Raw genomic sequence first — 17,173 nt, forward strand, 5'->3', positions numbered from 1 at the left:
ATGTGAGGCCAGGACAAACAGTTACAATTTTCTGAAGGAAAAACAGTCCTATCAGTAGGTAGCTGCTGAGCCTAGGCTCAGCACTCTGGTCCCCAGGATTGCACAGCAGGTACATTCATGCCTCCACAGCACCCTCAGGCCATGACTGTTCTGCATAGGACTGCTGAGGCCAGAGGAATGGGATAGCAGGGAGAAATGTGCACAGCTGTCAGTTCTTCAAGTAAAGAGAGCAGGGAAAAACTGAGGTTTGCCTCAATACCTCTTTCTCTCCATGTCAGCCATGGAAAAAGCAGGTTTAGAAAAAAACATCTCTGTGAATTACACTTGGGGTTCACAGTGCATCCACATGGGTACAGCCATACCCATGTGGTACCATGCAATGAGAGAGAACTGAAATGATACCAGGCAATGAGAGAGAACTGAAATGTGTTTGTAATAGTCTGTCTCCAGTGTGCCACGTGCTAGAACGATATGCACTCTGCTTGCAAATCATTCCAGTATGTCTCCATTTATTATTTATAGTGTGTTTTTGAAGAGATTTTACCCAAAGAAAGCAAAATCAGCTTGTTTTTAGGGATGACAGTTTAAAATACAAGATTGCTAAGCAACAAGACTGCTAATACAAGACTGCTAAGTTGAAGCAAAAATTGAATCATGTTTTATCATCCTTGTACTGCTGTGCTTCTGTATTTGTGTTGTTTAGGAAACAAACAAATGATGTTCCTCAGATTCTGGTGGCTTTTGTGGATACTTGAGCATCATGAGTTTTTAGCAGAAAATCTCAGGGAAGAGAAGATATACGGATTGAGAAGATCAAAACCTAAACACATTCTGTCAAATATTGTAGAAAAATATCCCAGCTCAAGTGATCAAGGTGAATATTGTAATTTTAAAATAGGTGTGATTTTAAACATCCTGATTTATTTGGATTCTGGATTATATGGTTAACTTGACCTCTAAATGCTTACAATCAGCCAGGTTTGTCTCATCCTACATTTGCACATGCCTTATTCTTGCACTTTTATCTTTTTACTCCCATCTTTTCCCTCCCTTTTTGTGTATTTCAGGAAAGGAGATAGCATCTGTATTTTGCTATGATGTGGCTGAATACCTCTTACTGTCATAAGAATAATAGCCTGTATAACTTTATTTTCATAGAAGTAATGTCATCGGTAGTTTAGAAAATTAATACTCTACAGATCCTGCTTTTGGAAATTTTTGTCACTGGATGTGAGTGTTAGTACTAGGGACAGTACTAACACTCACTCAAAATCCAGCTCTGTCAAATCACATTCCAGTGTCTTGTTCAGTAAGCCTCATTTTCTTATACATGACTTCCACCTATGTTGGTAGGATATACAGTGAAATTCCAGGCAAGATGACAGAATGAAATTTAAAAAACACTACAACATTTCTCATTTCATACTACATGACATCAACACACCTTCAGTTTTTTATTCCTTGGGGTATCTGTTCTGGAGCAAATGCCTCAGCCTCTATCAGCTCTATCTTCTTGAAAGGCTCACACTTGTGAACACAGATGTCATCAAAACGTTCCATAATTCCAATCCCACTCTTCAATCCTAAAATACATGTATGGGTAGAATGAGATTTAGTATGAAGTCACTACACTCACCAACATACCTATTTATTCTAGATGAAGATTGCATTCTGGAAATTGCTTTTTTACTGGACAGCTCCGAAAGTGCTAAGGACTATAATCATGAACAACAGAAAAAATTTGTACTGCAAACAGTAGACAGAATGAAAAGTCTGCAGCTTAGTTCTGGACGTACCCTGCGCTGGAGGATGGCCTTACTTCAGTACAGCAGCACTGTTTTCATAGAGCAAACTTTCCATGACTGGAAAGGTCCTGAAGCATTCAAATCCCACATTGCTCCCATCACCCACATAGGTCATGGCACCTACACAACTTATGCTATAACTAATCTTACCCAGCTCTACATGTCTGAAGGGACTTTGGGTAGTGTAAAAGTAGCCGTGCTTTTCACTGATGGAGTGGATCATCCAAGAAACCCAGATATTTTTGCAGCTACAGCTGATGCTAAACACCAAGGAATTGTATTTTTCACAATGGGAATGACCAGAGTGGCTGAGGAGGTTAGCAATGCTGCCAAGCTTCGGCTCCTGGCCAGTGTCCCAGCATCCAGGTTTGTTTTCAACCTCCAGGAGAAAGAAACTGTGGAGAAGGTTCTCAAAGAAATGGTATGTATGAGAAAGAATTTGAAATAGTGTTAGGAAGGTATGTAAATCTTATTTCCAATATTTTGAAAATACATTTCTTCAGTATACCATTGAAGAAACTTGTACATGTTAAACTAGCCCAATTTTACATGTTAAACTAGCCCAATTATTAATGAGATCACTGTGCCAAAATACAGGTTTCCTTTCTCTTCCCACCATTCAGATCTTGTCATCCAAAATATTTGACACTGCAAACTGAATTAGATTTAAACATTATTTTTATCTTTGTTTTTCCTCCTAAGAAAGGTATTTCAAATCTCCTGTCTTAAAAAAACCCATTTTTTTACATCCTAATGCTTTGTTCTGTAACAAGTAGGAAAGTGAAGTTGCGTTTTGTATCAGAAAAAGATGCAGCTCCTGTAGAAGTGAAAATAAATTTGCAGACCATGGAGATAGCTCAATTCAGATAAAATGTGAACTTGATGAAAGACATCTTTAAATTTCCATGGAAAATCTACCATATAATAAAGAGGAGATATGTAAATTGAGCTTGAAGCTTTCTTTTGATGCCTTTCTTCTCTATTTAAACTTAATATTTAAAAAACATTCCCTGCAAAGTAGGGAGAATAGAGCCATATTCTAGCCTATAACCCTGGTGACACAAGCTGTGGATGGAGTCCTTATGTGAGCATGCACACAGATATAAACTAGAATTAAGAATAACAACCAGGGGGCTTCTGCAATGAAATGGACACCAAAGTGATCTCACACAGGCCTAGAACATGCATCTGTGTTGGCTTTTCTGTCTTCCTGTCCTTCACTTTGACAGCCTTCTATTTTGCATTGGTTCCCTGAAGAGCACACTTCCCATCTTCTCTGGTACTATCCCTGCTTCCTGTGTCACAGTAACCACCTCTCAAGTAACAAAACACACTTTATTTTACCTCTTCTAAACAGGCAGTCATCCTCAGGTGTCTTCTTTCAATACCATGGCTGCTGTTTGGTTTAAATAATGTTCTAGAGATTGCCAGAATGTTTCTCAAAAATTCAAGTTTAATTAATGTTAGTCAATATATTAATTGTATAATTTAATTAGCTAGTTGCTGAATCTATTTCTGTTCACATCTTGCAGTGTCTTTTCTGTAGAGTTGGATTAAGACTTTAAGTTTCTAATGTTGTTTTCAATATCTGTCTTTTACAGAAAGACCTGTCTGAGGAAGAGGTACATATTTTAAGTATTTTTTTTCCTGTGTAGACTTACTGCTTAATATAGATATTTAGAAATATATGGAAGCATAATTCAGGAAAACTGATAGCTCAGGAAGCTGGTTAAATGCTGAGTCTAATGGGATTGTCTTCAAGTTAAACATGTTTTTGAATTTGCAGGACAGAGCTTTAATTTCCTATCCTAAGGTAATTTACTAATGTATTTAGTAATTAATAACTTATTAATTTCCTTATTACTAATGTAATTTGCTTACCTAAGCAAATTCAAATTTCAAAAAACCCCAAAAAACGATGTGTGAGTATTCAGGCTAGCAAGAATTTGCTGATACACTTTGACATGTCCTATGACAGACTTGGTGACAATGAAAACATGACGCAGAGCTGAAGACAAGGCAGTTCTAACCCTTAACCCTCTTCCTATGTGAGAGGGTTTAAAAAAGGGTAAGATCTCAAAGCTCCAGCACTGCTTTTTTCCACTTTGTTCATGCTGTGTCACCCTGACTGCAGGCTTTGATAGGTCTGGCTGGCATTTTGTAGGGAATACAGTTAGTTTTCCTTTTAAAGATGTTAGGGCTATTTAAGGCACAGTTATCTCAGACAAAAAATGTTCTCCTAAGCAGCTCAAGCAAACTGCTAAATAGTGTGAGTGTTTGCAAAACTTTGAAACATTTCATTTTTCACTCATTTCCACTGACATATTAATTTTTCTCCATCAATATAGAAGTATCAAGACAGTCAATGTTGTCGGAACCCAGAATGTCCCTTGGACACTCTTGGATGTTCCGAGCCCAGGTCAGAAGCATTTGAGACCCTGGAATGCAGCCACAGACCCCTGTGGCTTTGAACCTGATCCATGGAACAATTTACCAACCTTGCAGGAAGAACAAGAAATCACAAAATTTTAGATATTATAGTAGAAGTAGTCACAAAATGAGAGGAAGAGTTTTTGAGTGCTGTACAGGGGGGTTTTAGGCCTTGTACAGAGGGGTCTGAGTTTTGTACATGGGGGTCAGAAGTTCTAAGATGGAGGGACTTGGGTGTGCCCTGTCCTTTTTCCTTCTTCTTCATAACCTCCATGTTCTTGGTGATGTTGGCATTCACAGACTGGTTTAGAGTAGAAAGTCACTGTTCAGTATAGGTGATAGGCATTGGGGAAAAACTGTAAACATCTAATACGCAATGTATGATATAAAAGAGGGCACCAGCCCCCTGGGCGTTGGAGTGTGCCCTTGCCTGACTGCTGAACGGACCACAGCAGCTCAGGGAGAAATCTTTTAGATAACATACAATAAACTACCTTGAGACCGGACAACAGAAGACTGCTGAGTCTTGCTTTGGAGACACGGGTTGGAGGAGAGACTTTTCCACCTTTACGGGCTCACCCCAAAAAGGAGTGAGTTCCGACAAATGTTAGCCTTGGAAAACATATTGTAACTAATTTGGATATTCAGATAAGAATAATTTTTGAACCCTTCACTTCTAGACATATTCAAGATGGGCTGAGGTTTAATAAATAACTAAACCAGAAATAAAAATTACATTCCTTATCCCTCCTTCAAAAATAACTCCAGTACCTGTGATAACTCTGTCATGATCTTAAAGATTCAAAAAAATCTTAAAAATCACATAAATACATACCATAATGATGTTTGACTGCGACACCTGATGGTAGATATGACAGAAGAGAAAGAAAGATTATCAAGTGTTATAATGAGTTGCATTAACTAAAAGTATATATCCATACATATTTTGTTTATAGATCTAGCTAGAGCTAAACTTTGAACTATCCTGCATACAATGGAATTAATAAAGGGAGGTAAGATGCTTTTTTACTTCATCTTCATGGCTATCTCTAGTGCCTTGTAATGAAAACAGAACAGACACAGCATACCCATAAACTGACCTTGTGAAGAGTTTGGAGGTAAAGCCATTATCAAGATGATTGAAAATTTAGGACTAGGAATGATACAAAATTTTGGATGGAGTGTAGGAGGCCACATTCTGGATGAGTGGTAAACTGATAGTTAAAAGATTTCTGTAAAACATATAAATATAATTTCTGGTCATTACAGGTGTATTTAAACTAGCCATAGAGTAACTTAAAGGAAATGTCAGTGTGTTTTCTATCTCTTCCATTTAAATGTGCTGATTTGTACTATTTTCATTCAAAGTGTCCCCAGGTTGACACATGTAACTGTGAGAAGGGGGAAAGAGGCCTTCCTGGTCCTGCTGTAAGTAGCTGTCACTCAAATAACTGATATACAGTATAAGTTGAAACGTAATTCACTGTTAAAAATTTTTAAAGAAATTATTTGAACCCAAATCCTGAGACAACAGAAGTTCAAGGGGCAATACATACTCTTCCATAGTTACATTGTGTGAAGATGCCACAGCAGCAGGAAGTGCACAGAGAGACCTGAGAACACCATGAGACACTCCTTCTGTGTGGGAACAGACAGGAGGAATAGTGTAGTGTGGTGAAGTTTTAGCCACAACAGTATGAAAGGCAGAAAGGAGCACCTGTCCTGTTGCAATCAGACAAGACCAGCTGGATCTAACTAGCCTCAAATCAAACATTAATATCCAAAAAGCTCTTTGAAAGCAAGAGAGAGAGCAAAATACTGAAGCATTAGGAACAACTGAGACAAGAATAAAGTGGACCGGACTTCTTTCAGAATAGTCTTTCAAATAGAACCCCTTAGCAAATCTAGGGGGTTGCTTCATACAAGGCTTGGTGATCTAAACTGCAGGGCTTACATTTCAAAAAGAACTGAATGATCAGATATTTTATCCTTGACACTGAACTAAAAGCACTATAGTACCTTATAGCCCTTATAGCTCAAGGTGAAGGGACTGTGTCAGAGCTTGAAAGAGTACCCTAGATTTGCCCATCGTCATCCTTTTGACCTGAATATCCTATACATACACAAACAGAAAGACACCCTGGGTTTGTGCAGCACAGTACAATGCACTTTAATTGAAAATGTACCCTCTACTGTGTGCAAACAGTAGTTTTGTTTGGGTTAATATCTGCTGTCTTTACTTGGAAAGTGCAGGTATGGCTTACAAAGATTCATACACCCCAAAGAGTTGAGACGAAAACAAAACATCCACTTTGCAAGCTGGGTAATTACAAAAACAGCTGATCACCTCTTTTCTTCAGAGAAGAACTGAACAAACTAGCTTTGTTTATAACAAAGACAAAACAGAAAAATGCCTATTGAGTTGGTCCTGCTGTTCCCAGATATTCAATTTCAATGTTATGGTAAATGCAGAGATTTTGAGAAATAAATCTAAAAGAAGCAAATATCTTAAGTTTGAGAAAAACAGCATATATATTGTAAAACAAAATTATGTTTACTAACATATATCATAAGAATTGTATTTTGTTATTTTCAGGGTAAAAAGGGTCGCACTGGGGACAGTGGAGCTCCAGGCCTGAAAGGAGCAAAGGTGATTGGTTTTTCAGATTTAGCAGAAAGATCTGTCTTGTCCTTATTTCACTGATCTTGATGTTGAATTATTCATAGGGGGACCCAGGTCTTAATGGAATCCCAGGACGAGATGGAATAGAGGTAAAAAAATACTTTTTTTTCTCCTTCTTCTCCAGTGAGCAGTGTACCTTTAAGGCAAAATACCACCTTTATTTTTTTTTTATTGTTATAAGAACAAATTTCAATTCTGGTTTACCATCTAATGATTCATTAACATTAGAAGAACTGAAAACATTCTCATTGCTTAATGAAAAGGAACAATTCCTTCTTATATGTGTGATCTAGAAAATACTCTCCAATAATACATAGTGCTTCCAAAACATTGAAATGCTCTGATATGATAATCTAAGAACATTACAGAAATTGGCACTCTGCCTGAATCATTCTGGGCTTATTTAAATTTGACAAATAAAGGACCCCGTGTATAATAGCAGTGAAAAACTTGAATGAAATACACGTAGGAAGTAAGTGTAGGACCAGTCTCTTAGCGTGTAATTCTGAATTCAATCACATATGAATCCCTCTACTTTATGCTTTCTTATTTATTCAGTACATCCTCTTTAATTAGTAACTTTTTCTTGTTTTCTTATTTTAGCATGTTTTTCACTAGGATGGAAATATCAACTCTACTTGCTCTGCTTTTACATCACCATAATCCCAGTCTAAAATGATACATTCATACTATTTATTTACCCATACAACAGCATCTGCCATGACTAAAAAGAACAGTACTTCAAATGATATTGCCATATTTATCAGAGTCATCTTTTCTATTTGAAATGCTAATTTTCTGAAGAGAGTAGAATATTAAGGAAGATAATACTCATGTTCTTACTTTTGGATTATATCTCATCACAACCTGCCTTGCTTTTTTGTTTTCCCAGGGGAAATCTGGATATAAAGGAGAGAAGGTATGTCTTTTAGTCAGAATTGATGCCTACATCTTTGTTGTTACTTATTATATATGCCGTATTTCTTTTAAATACTAGTGAGGAACAATAACATCACCTTAGCAGCTGCTCCACAAGCTGTAATAGAAGATGCAACTGTTCCTCAATGAACTTGCAGCACAAATGCTGTAATATGTCCTGAATAGAATAACATTCAGGTTTTCAACTAAAGCACCTAGAGAAGAAGGATGATACGCCAATATAACTCATAAGTATTTATTCGTATTCCTTTCCAGGGTGAAAGAGGTGAATGTGGAATCCCAGGAATAAAAGGAGACAGAGTAAGTAGCCACAAAGTTGTTAGTTAAACCACAAAAAATAATACAATTCCGTGAATAACAAGCAGGATGATAGATTTAAGGCATATATTAGTTCTAAGGCTGAGGGAAATTGACATCTGACAGTTTTCAAATATGTAGTGAGCAAGGACATAATTTTTACTAATTTTCTGAGCTCTTTCTACATTTTTGTATGATTCCTCTTATGGCTCTAGGCTGAGCCTGTTTAAAACAATGGTAAAACTCTAACAGAGGCAGAAGGCTTGAAATAGTAAGCAAAGGGAATTAGATATAAAAATGAAAACTAGATTTGTAACTCAAATCTTTAAGATTTAGTGCATAATTGCTTAAAATATTTCAAATAGAGCAAATAGAGTTTAATCCTGGATTACTGGTCCTTGAAAATGAACTCTGTTCATCATTACGCTGTACTTTGATTACCTGTCAATTTAAAAATATTTATTTAAGAGTTTGTGGCTGCTGACCTTCTCTTGAATTTAGTTTTGATTTTAATGTAAAGATATCTAAATAAGATACCTTAGTAAAAAGTTTCCTAAAAGTGGTTTTGACAAAATCTAAATATACGGAAATATATAATTTTTTCACTTATCTTTCAGGGTCCTGAAGGTCCAGTAGGCCCCAGAGGAATAAGAGGGATACAGGTAAAAGAAAAAAAAACCAAAAAACAAAAAACAGCTATGAAAATAACAATACCTGGTTCCCTGGGATTTAAAGATCTGAAATAATATCATACCCCTACTGACATGGAATCTTTGAGTTGCTGAGTTCAAGGCACCCAAAATCTATCTTCTTAAATAGCAAAATTAATACAATTTTGGAGAAGCAATCTAGTCAAATAAATCATTCTTATAATTAATCCTTATAATTCATCCAGTCTCAAAGACCTCAGCAAATACAGTTCCATAAAGACCAAAATCACTCATTTCTCTTTCAGTGTCTTAACTATTTCATTTCCTCAAGTACATGGAAAATCTTTAGTCTCTCGTCATCCCAATACTCTCAGACTAATGGCCAAGAAGCTTAGCCCATCATAGATGTTTCAGTAGATCTTGAATGTAGATTACCTTTAATTGTATTCAAAAAAAGGGAGAGCCAAACTCTCTCCCCAAATACCAGAACCAGCTCCACCTGGGATGAGTAACTAAAAATATACATGCATCACAAAGAAAAGCTTCAGTTCTAATGTGTTTAAAACTCTTATTTCCATGCAGACTTCAGCAAATAATAGGTTGTTTTTCAAGCTGCCATTTTTAGGAAAGCTTGAAAAATCTCTGCATTTGAAACCCCTCCTGTTTTAATAGGGTCTGCAAGGACAATCTGGAGATCAAGGGCCTGAAGGCCTGCAAGGATCAAAGGCAAGAACTGCTCTATTTCTTCTCTTAATTAATGTTAAAAAGTATTAATATAGCCTCACAACAATTATGATTTTATCCTTATATTCTATACCCTTCTTGTAGTGGATACAGTTGAACTTGACACAGATAGCAAATTGTGTATTTTTTGCAGTCTACAAGGCTCTTAAGAAAGGTATTTATTACTTTGCTCTTTGTATAGAATTCAGATCCAAATCACACTCCCATTTTTATTAATCAACAGTTAAAATATGGTAGAGTCACAGAATACTACTTAGCATTGTACTTCTTCAGTTTTCAATTTAAAACTCTTTTTTCTTTATGTGCCAAACAGCAATTCTGTTTGGCATCTCAAATCAAGCTTTTTCTTGAAACTGAACATTCTCAAGAAAAATTCTGTAGTTCAAAAGGAATATTGTTCTGAAGAAAAACCTTAAAAATAAGTGTATAAGGGACATTATTTGTTATCTCTCTTGGTATCTTCTTTGCACCAACTGGCCAACAGTGATACACAGAACAGTTGAGTGTCAAAACTTACATGCTATGAAACATTTTTCCTTTTGTTTAATCTCTTACCTTTGTACAAGATGAATTATTACAAGGGAATTTTGAAGCTTTGAAAGGATTAACAGATGAAGTACTGTGAAAGACAATTCCAATGGGCTGAAATTCAGGATGCACTAAAAATTAATCTACAATGTGAATTAAACTGATTTTCCTAGACACCAATTTATAAGCAAGGTTGTTTTCTTTTCATTCTTTGAAAGGGTGAAAGAGGTCTTCCTGGGCCACCTGGCTTGCCTGGAGAGACTGGAATAGGACTGCCAGGCCCAAAGGTACAAAAATCTCATCTTCTGTATTGCATGTATTGTAGGATAAGGATCAGGACAGCTGAGCTAATAGACTTGCTGATTCACAAGAAAATTCAAGACAGTAAATGCTGGTTTTGTGGTACTAGAAAGGTATTTTGTATGTTATCAAAACTGTTTACAAACAGTTGCAAACAAAAAGTACATTTTCAGTATATACTTTAAAGGATTTTTTTACAGTAGTTGTTATACTTGACATAAACTCAACCCAAGAAGAGTATGGTTAGGTAAAAACACATTCAGTCTTAAACAGAAATTAATCTGTGCAAAACAGGCTTGTTGGTTTAGATGACTAGCATGAAAAGAACAGAAACTCCGTGATAGAAATACTGACTTGTTGGGAAAGGACAGTAAGTGATACATGACTGGGCGTATGAAGGCAGTAATTAATCTTTTAGACTCAACATTGTCTTCTCTCAAATGCAGAACTGACGCTGTCCCCTAAAGCTGTGAAACTGCCCCAGTTCAATGCCTGCTGGGCCTTGCATGGTGTATGACTCTGAGGCCACTCAGATTTTCTCTGCTGTTCCTGTATTCTCCTACATCTAATAATTCAAGCACAGAATGTCTGATGAGTTGTTATATGCTGCACACATAAAAATACCTAAATCAGGTATATTCAAAGTACATCTTTCTTTGAAGGGTGACACTGGTTTGACAGGAAGACCGGGCCCTGTTGGCCCACCTGGAGTTGGTGAGCCAGGATTTATGGTATGTCTGGTTTTTTTATTTGGTGAGAGGAAAGCAGGACAGAGAGCAAGAATTCTCAATACTTCCCCATAAAAATGGGGAAGATTTAGTGCATATAAAAATGTGTGCTAAATTATACCATCTCTTTTCTGTCTTCTACCATTTCTCACTCTTACACATATTATGTTGTTTGACTCTCATTTCCCTCAATAAACTGGAAATGTTTCCAATTTCTTAACTTCTCTAATTATCATATCTCCAAAACGGGTATGAAAATATAACATCTGATGCAAAATCACACAAATATATAAATAAATCTGTCCCCTGATAGATTTAATAGTGTCAAATCCCTATGTGATAACTTTGAAGTTGACTGCTTTTCAGTATCACTAGAACATTAACATCAGCATGGCTTTGAGGAGAAGACTTTCAGAATTTATAGTAGGTTTGGTTCTGAAGTCTCTTCCTGCTTTTCCTTTCCTTCCTCTTCCTGGCAGTTGTAAACTCCATCTCTTTGTGATAAGACAGAAGACCAGCATGTCAATTTTATGGTCCTTTTTATCTAAATATCAGGCAGCACCTTTTACTGAACTATTTACAATACAGCAGACTTAAATTAATTTCTCTTCACCTGGATGAAAGATTTCTAGTGTAACCACAAGGGAAATTTTGTTCAGTTTTTTCACAAGCACCTTTTCCCCATTAACAAGGCAAAATTTGGAATAAACATTTCATAAGAAGTGCTCCCATGAAAAAGAGAATCGTTTGGTAGGTGAACTGACTAATTTCAACCCTGCTTGAAAATACACTACTGGAGAGCAGTGAGTTCTTGCTGAAGAGCCCAAGGAGAAGAGCATTACAAATAAAACTGGTGGTGACAATCAGTCCAAGCAGGGCAGTAACACTTCCAGAGTCTCTTCAATAACAGTACAGAACAAAGACCCACTGTATGGGGGAAGAGGTGACTGTGATGTGAATCTTTTCTTGCCAAAAAATAATGCTAGAACAAGAGATTCTGATTTTAAAAAAATATTCTAAATATGCTTCTTTTATTTATTTTAAAGTTTATTTGCTTCAAAAGAAGTTCATTTTAATGGTTTAATTGAGTCCAAATATCTATACCTCAGGAATGATTCTAAAGCTCTGGGCTGAAGGAGAAGCCTATTTAGGCTATACAGAGACAAATCTACCAGCATTCTGTGATGTATGTGTAACCCCAAGCAATAAATCTGAGAAAAAAACTTTAAAAAACAGATGTGAGAAAACACTGTGAAGCAGGCTCAAAATGCACAGGTGTTGGACATGCATTTTTTTTGTTATTTGCCCCTTGTGCTTCTATCAGACCTTTTCTCAAAAAGAGAAGGGCATGCTATTTCTCTCTTTACCAATTACAGTCACATCTTTCTATAGCTATGTCTCTTTCAGCATTACTCTGCGTGGGCTTCAATCTGGATCTGTCTCTCATGATTATACTGATACATTAAAAAGGATTAGCAAGAATCTGTAAAATGGAAATTTAGAGGGTGAAGATTTCCAAAATGTAAGGAATAGAAATTTCATCTATGTAATCTGTGATTCCTTAGTAACCTGGAGGGTATTGTTACTGCTACAGGCCAGAATACTCATCATTTATTCACTGGGAATGCGGTGTTACTGTTTTACTTGTAACAGATTATAACTACAGCAACATCTGAAGACAAGCTTATAACAGACAATGACATAGAATGCACTGCTGTTCATCTGAGTGATTAATACATATTCTAGGTCACTTTAAACTTATGTTAACAGGGGCCTCAAGGACCACAAGGTGTTCAAGGAGAAAGAGGTCCTCCAGGAGAAGGGCTTCCAGGAGCAAAGGTACAACAGTCAAAGAGTTCTAAGACCAGAGCAGCACCATGAAATGAGTGCATGCCAAAAAAAGTCCATAGAAGGCACAGGAATCTGAGAAAGTACCTTGTAAATTTAATTAAAAATTTCCATCAAACAATCCAATATATTTTGATGGAATTCACTTGGTCCAAACATGACTTTTAGCCACACCTAGTCTTTGGGGCCTGCAAAGCCAATATTTAATTTACCTGATGCTTGATTTGTGGGATCTAAGCCTGGAATGAATTCAACAATTTTTAAACATCCTCAAGCATTTGACTTTAAATAAAATACCATTACAAGGTTCCTAGATGAAAAATTTAGCATTTTGTTGTTGGGTTTTTTTCTTAGTCCTTATATAGGGATCTTTATTGTCGTTATAAAGACAGGTTTATAAGCTTCTTACATACCTCAGCCACAGGCTTCTGCATTTTAGCAGAAGATTGAATTCAGTTTATTGGAAAAGACAGGGGCTGTTACTAATTTGCAGATCCAGTGGAAGTAATGAGAGTGGTAGTTGTACCTACATGGATGGACTTACTAGAAGATTCTTTTGCTGCCCACTGAAAACCAGTTCCTAGGCTGAGTTATTGCCTTTGGTTACAATAACAAAACGACACAGATCGTAGATGAACTAAATGAGCAACTAAACAGTTTTCTCATTTTTATGCAAGCACCAATTCTGCTTGAGAAAACAATAAAAAATGGTTTCACAGATGCAGAGCCCAACTGAAAATCAGATTTTCTCTGAGAGTAGCCCTTTACTAAAAATCTTAGGATTTCTGCTTAGCACAATACTGTTGTCAGCCAGATTGAAATTTAACTGCTGCTAGCAACATAACATCTTCAAACATACAGTGTGTATTTTATGATGATGAATTATATAAATTAACCTCATTGTTGATGGCTTGTATCTGCTTAGTAGATCTCATGAATGAAAGCTAACAAAAATACAATTTGAAGAAAATGCATTTCAAAATCACTCATTTGCCACTGAAATACTAATTCATGTGGGAAGAAACACCACAACTAATAACTAAAACACAGCAACAGGGCACAGTGGGAACCAGTACAGATGAATGCATAATCTAACCAAAACTATTAAGCAGTAGAGATGGATAGGCAGAATAAAATAATCAAAGTGGAATTCTGTCAGCATTATTGGAACTATTCATTCTATAAAAAATGTACTACTTTTTACTGCCAAGTCTGACCCGGAGCCAGGCATGTATCAACAGAGTCCATATGTATCTCTTATCCAGTCTGTGGCTGCCAAGAATGTCAGTTCTTTGGTTTGAAACACATTTTAAACGGGTGATTTGTTAATCTAAGGAAATTTTACGGTTGCTTTCTTCACGACTTTTTACTACAAGCTTACAGTTTAGTAAAAAGGATAACGAAGGCAGATGTTCTAAAGCATCAGGAGTAAAGAATGTTATTTTAAACACAAATGTTATTTTAAAAACAAATCCTCATAATAAATTTCTGTCTAAGTTAAAATTAAGGAATTGGTTACTAAGGATAGAAAAGATCTGTCTGGGGCATAATTTTATTGCTTGGGTGATTTTTTTTACAATTTATACAATCTAACATCTGCCTCTATATGTTTTCTTAAGAGAAGTACAGGAAAGCACAATATTTGTACCTTTATTAGTAACTGGCACTTTCCCCAAGACCACTGTTTTATAAATGAACATTTAGAAAGACAGTGACATTTACAAATAGGCGTCTAGAACAATACAGTCAACCTGGTCTTCATTCAGGTAAATGCTTAGTGGGAGCCAGATCCTCATTACCCTGCTTCAGGGTAACCCACACTTTAATGAGATTAACCCATGAAAAAAATAAGTAGAATTCAGTTTTTAGTTAATCTTAATACTCAGCCCTGCAGGCATTTGAATCAGGTGTGGTTTTGCTATTGATTTGAGAGGAAGCAGAACAGGACCTTAAGTAATTGAGGTGGGCAGAAATATAAAAAAGAAGTTGTTCAGCTCTTTCCTCAGCAATTTCAAATTGCAGGGCAAACTCTTTTAAAAAGATAATCTCTTTGGTATCCTGGAATACAGATCCAGGAGCAGTTTTCTGGTTCTTTTCATTTTGGTTTTCATTATGACAGAGCAAACACTGTCTCTAGTTACTTCAGTGAGAACAGCTGTGTGTCTCTACAGTTAACAACTTAGTATTTTTTCATGTAGGGAGATCGTGGCTTTGATGGACCTAAAGGCCCTCGTGGACTTCCAGGCATCAGCATAAAAGGTGAAAAGGTGAGCAATAAATACACATGGGGATTAATGGAGTGCAAATAAATCTAATACAGGGAATACAGGGTTGATACTCACTACAGAAGGTACAATGAGGCAAGGAACCCATAAAAGACACTGGATAATGTGGTATTTTGTTGAGATTTATGCCAAATGAATTCTCCCAACCCATTTTAACATCTCCTCTTCTTAAAATAGAGGATGTTAGAAAAAGCATCTGATTCTGTGTAAAAGTTAAGGTTTTAAAAGGCAAAAGGAGACTAGAGGTTGTTTGCAACTGAACCCGTGGAGAATAAATGCATGTGTGAAAGATAAAAGGTCAGATCCCCTGCTTTACTGACTTCAAAAGAAGTCAACATGTACTGACTAGCATGGGAGTTGTCTCAGATTGTTTCTGTATCGTTGCACAACTAAGCAACCGTACTTTGTTTGCCAGGGTGAGTGTGGTCCTCCTGGCTTACCAGGATCAGTTGGATTACCTGGAATTGGAATTCAAGGAGAAAAGGTACAATTTCCCCCTCACCCCACACTTCTGTGTATAGTAACAAATACTATTTTATTTTTTAATAATTACTTAACTACTCTTCTCAGGGAGTGGAGGGCCCAAAAGGACCACCTGGCTCTAGAGGGCTACCAGGACAGGGGATACCTGGACCAAAGGTCAGGGAATTTTCTGAAGTAAAAGCTACTATGTTGTTTTTATCATTATGTTTCATGATCAAGAAATGGTCTATTTCTATAATTATCCACATTAAACTGGATTGCTGAACACCAATCTAAGTATTGACATGGATGCAGGAAAATATTTTCTTTATTGATATTATAAACCATACAGCAGATCCTACTCCACTAAAAAGCCTTGGTAAACTAATGCCATTTATTGGCTATTTATTTAGGTTTTTGCTTGACTCACACAGAAGCTTTCAAGTACCACGTACAAGACAGTGAGCTGCACTGCTTGTGGTTTCTTCATATCACGTAGAGGTGCAGTAAACCTGTTACAAAAACTAGCTGCACTAAAAGAGAGGACCATCCCAATTTCCAAATCATCTTTTATTCTCACTGTACTGTTTCCATTCCAGAAAAATCCATACATAGATACATTAGAGATTGCCTGCCTCCCTTGCAACTTCTGCTACTTATTTTCTCACCTGAATTTGTGTATCTACTGTATCTAGGTGTTAAAAATGGTCCATGGTGTAAGGAAGACTACTTTTTCTCAAGAAACATTGTCAGAATAATTTAGTCTTAACTGATTCACAAAATACAGAACTGTTAATGAAAGATGTACACTAGAGGTGTTTGGAATGGAAATTTAAAGTAATTTCCTGAAAGATGTGACAAAGTTCTGTATGACTGAAGGCTGTTAAAGCATTGTATAAAGGAACTAGACGTGTAAGAGGGTCAAGCATCCGTGACAAGTAAAGAACTTTGCAGAATCAAGTATCACCTCTTACATTTTAAGTGACTGTGCAGGGATATGATTACCACTGCTAAAAAGTAAAAAAAAAAAAAGAAAATAATTGTCTTTGAATGTCATGTATGCTCCTGAAATATCAGACCTTTGCCAGGAAAGATTCCCGGGGACACACAAGTGTAGATTTACAGCATTAATAATTTCCACCAACAGCTCTTTGGTGACAGCTCAAAACATGTGGCAAATTTCCAATCTTTGTGACCAAGGGTTTAACACTTCTTACTATAGACAATATTACACTAATCCTTCTTAAAATTTAAGCAATGAAACATATGCTTTTATATTTTTCATAATAATGCTGTTAAAAACTAATATCTGCTTAAGGGTGAACAAGGCTTGCCAGGAGAGACTGGAGTGCCAGGAGAAAGAGGTATTGGAGAACCTGGTTCTAAGGTACATTGTTAATAGAGGAATTATTTAATCTATTTATTCATTTGGATTACAAATTTATATTTCATGAGTATGCTTTCTGATGCCACA

The 17,173-nt window shown here is 36.4% G+C and overlaps 1 protein-coding gene and 1 long non-coding RNA gene across 3 annotated transcripts in view; one reads left to right on the plus strand and one right to left on the minus strand.

Moving 5' to 3' along the window:
* LOC137477117 (uncharacterized) overlaps positions 1–17,173 on the minus strand; it is a 35,682-nt gene that overhangs the window by 17,533 nt on the left and 976 nt on the right. For both annotated transcript variants that reach the window (XR_011000804.1, XR_011000803.1), the window contains exon 2: positions 1,445–1,583. This is a non-coding gene — a long non-coding RNA (uncharacterized lncRNA). The remainder of the gene's footprint in view (positions 1–1,444; positions 1,584–17,173) is intronic.
* The window catches only part of LOC137477116 (collagen alpha-1(XXVIII) chain-like), a 34,070-nt gene that overhangs the window by 421 nt on the left and 16,476 nt on the right, over positions 1–17,173 (plus strand). Inside the window, exons 2-18 of the mRNA XM_068195830.1 lie at positions 704–874; positions 1,658–2,226; positions 3,407–3,427; positions 5,604–5,663; positions 6,832–6,885; positions 6,963–7,007; positions 7,811–7,837; positions 8,113–8,157; positions 8,772–8,816; positions 9,477–9,530; positions 10,295–10,363; positions 11,039–11,107; positions 12,875–12,943; positions 15,151–15,219; positions 15,653–15,721; positions 15,808–15,876; positions 17,018–17,086. Of these exons, the coding sequence (XP_068051931.1) occupies positions 704–874; positions 1,658–2,226; positions 3,407–3,427; positions 5,604–5,663; positions 6,832–6,885; positions 6,963–7,007; positions 7,811–7,837; positions 8,113–8,157; positions 8,772–8,816; positions 9,477–9,530; positions 10,295–10,363; positions 11,039–11,107; positions 12,875–12,943; positions 15,151–15,219; positions 15,653–15,721; positions 15,808–15,876; positions 17,018–17,086 (1,574 nt within the window). The remainder of the gene's footprint in view (positions 1–703; positions 875–1,657; positions 2,227–3,406; positions 3,428–5,603; positions 5,664–6,831; positions 6,886–6,962; positions 7,008–7,810; positions 7,838–8,112; positions 8,158–8,771; positions 8,817–9,476; positions 9,531–10,294; positions 10,364–11,038; positions 11,108–12,874; positions 12,944–15,150; positions 15,220–15,652; positions 15,722–15,807; positions 15,877–17,017; positions 17,087–17,173) is intronic.

Source organism: Anomalospiza imberbis, chromosome 7, assembly GCF_031753505.1.
Source record: "Anomalospiza imberbis isolate Cuckoo-Finch-1a 21T00152 chromosome 7, ASM3175350v1, whole genome shotgun sequence".
Lineage (NCBI taxonomy): Eukaryota > Metazoa > Chordata > Aves > Passeriformes > Viduidae > Anomalospiza > Anomalospiza imberbis.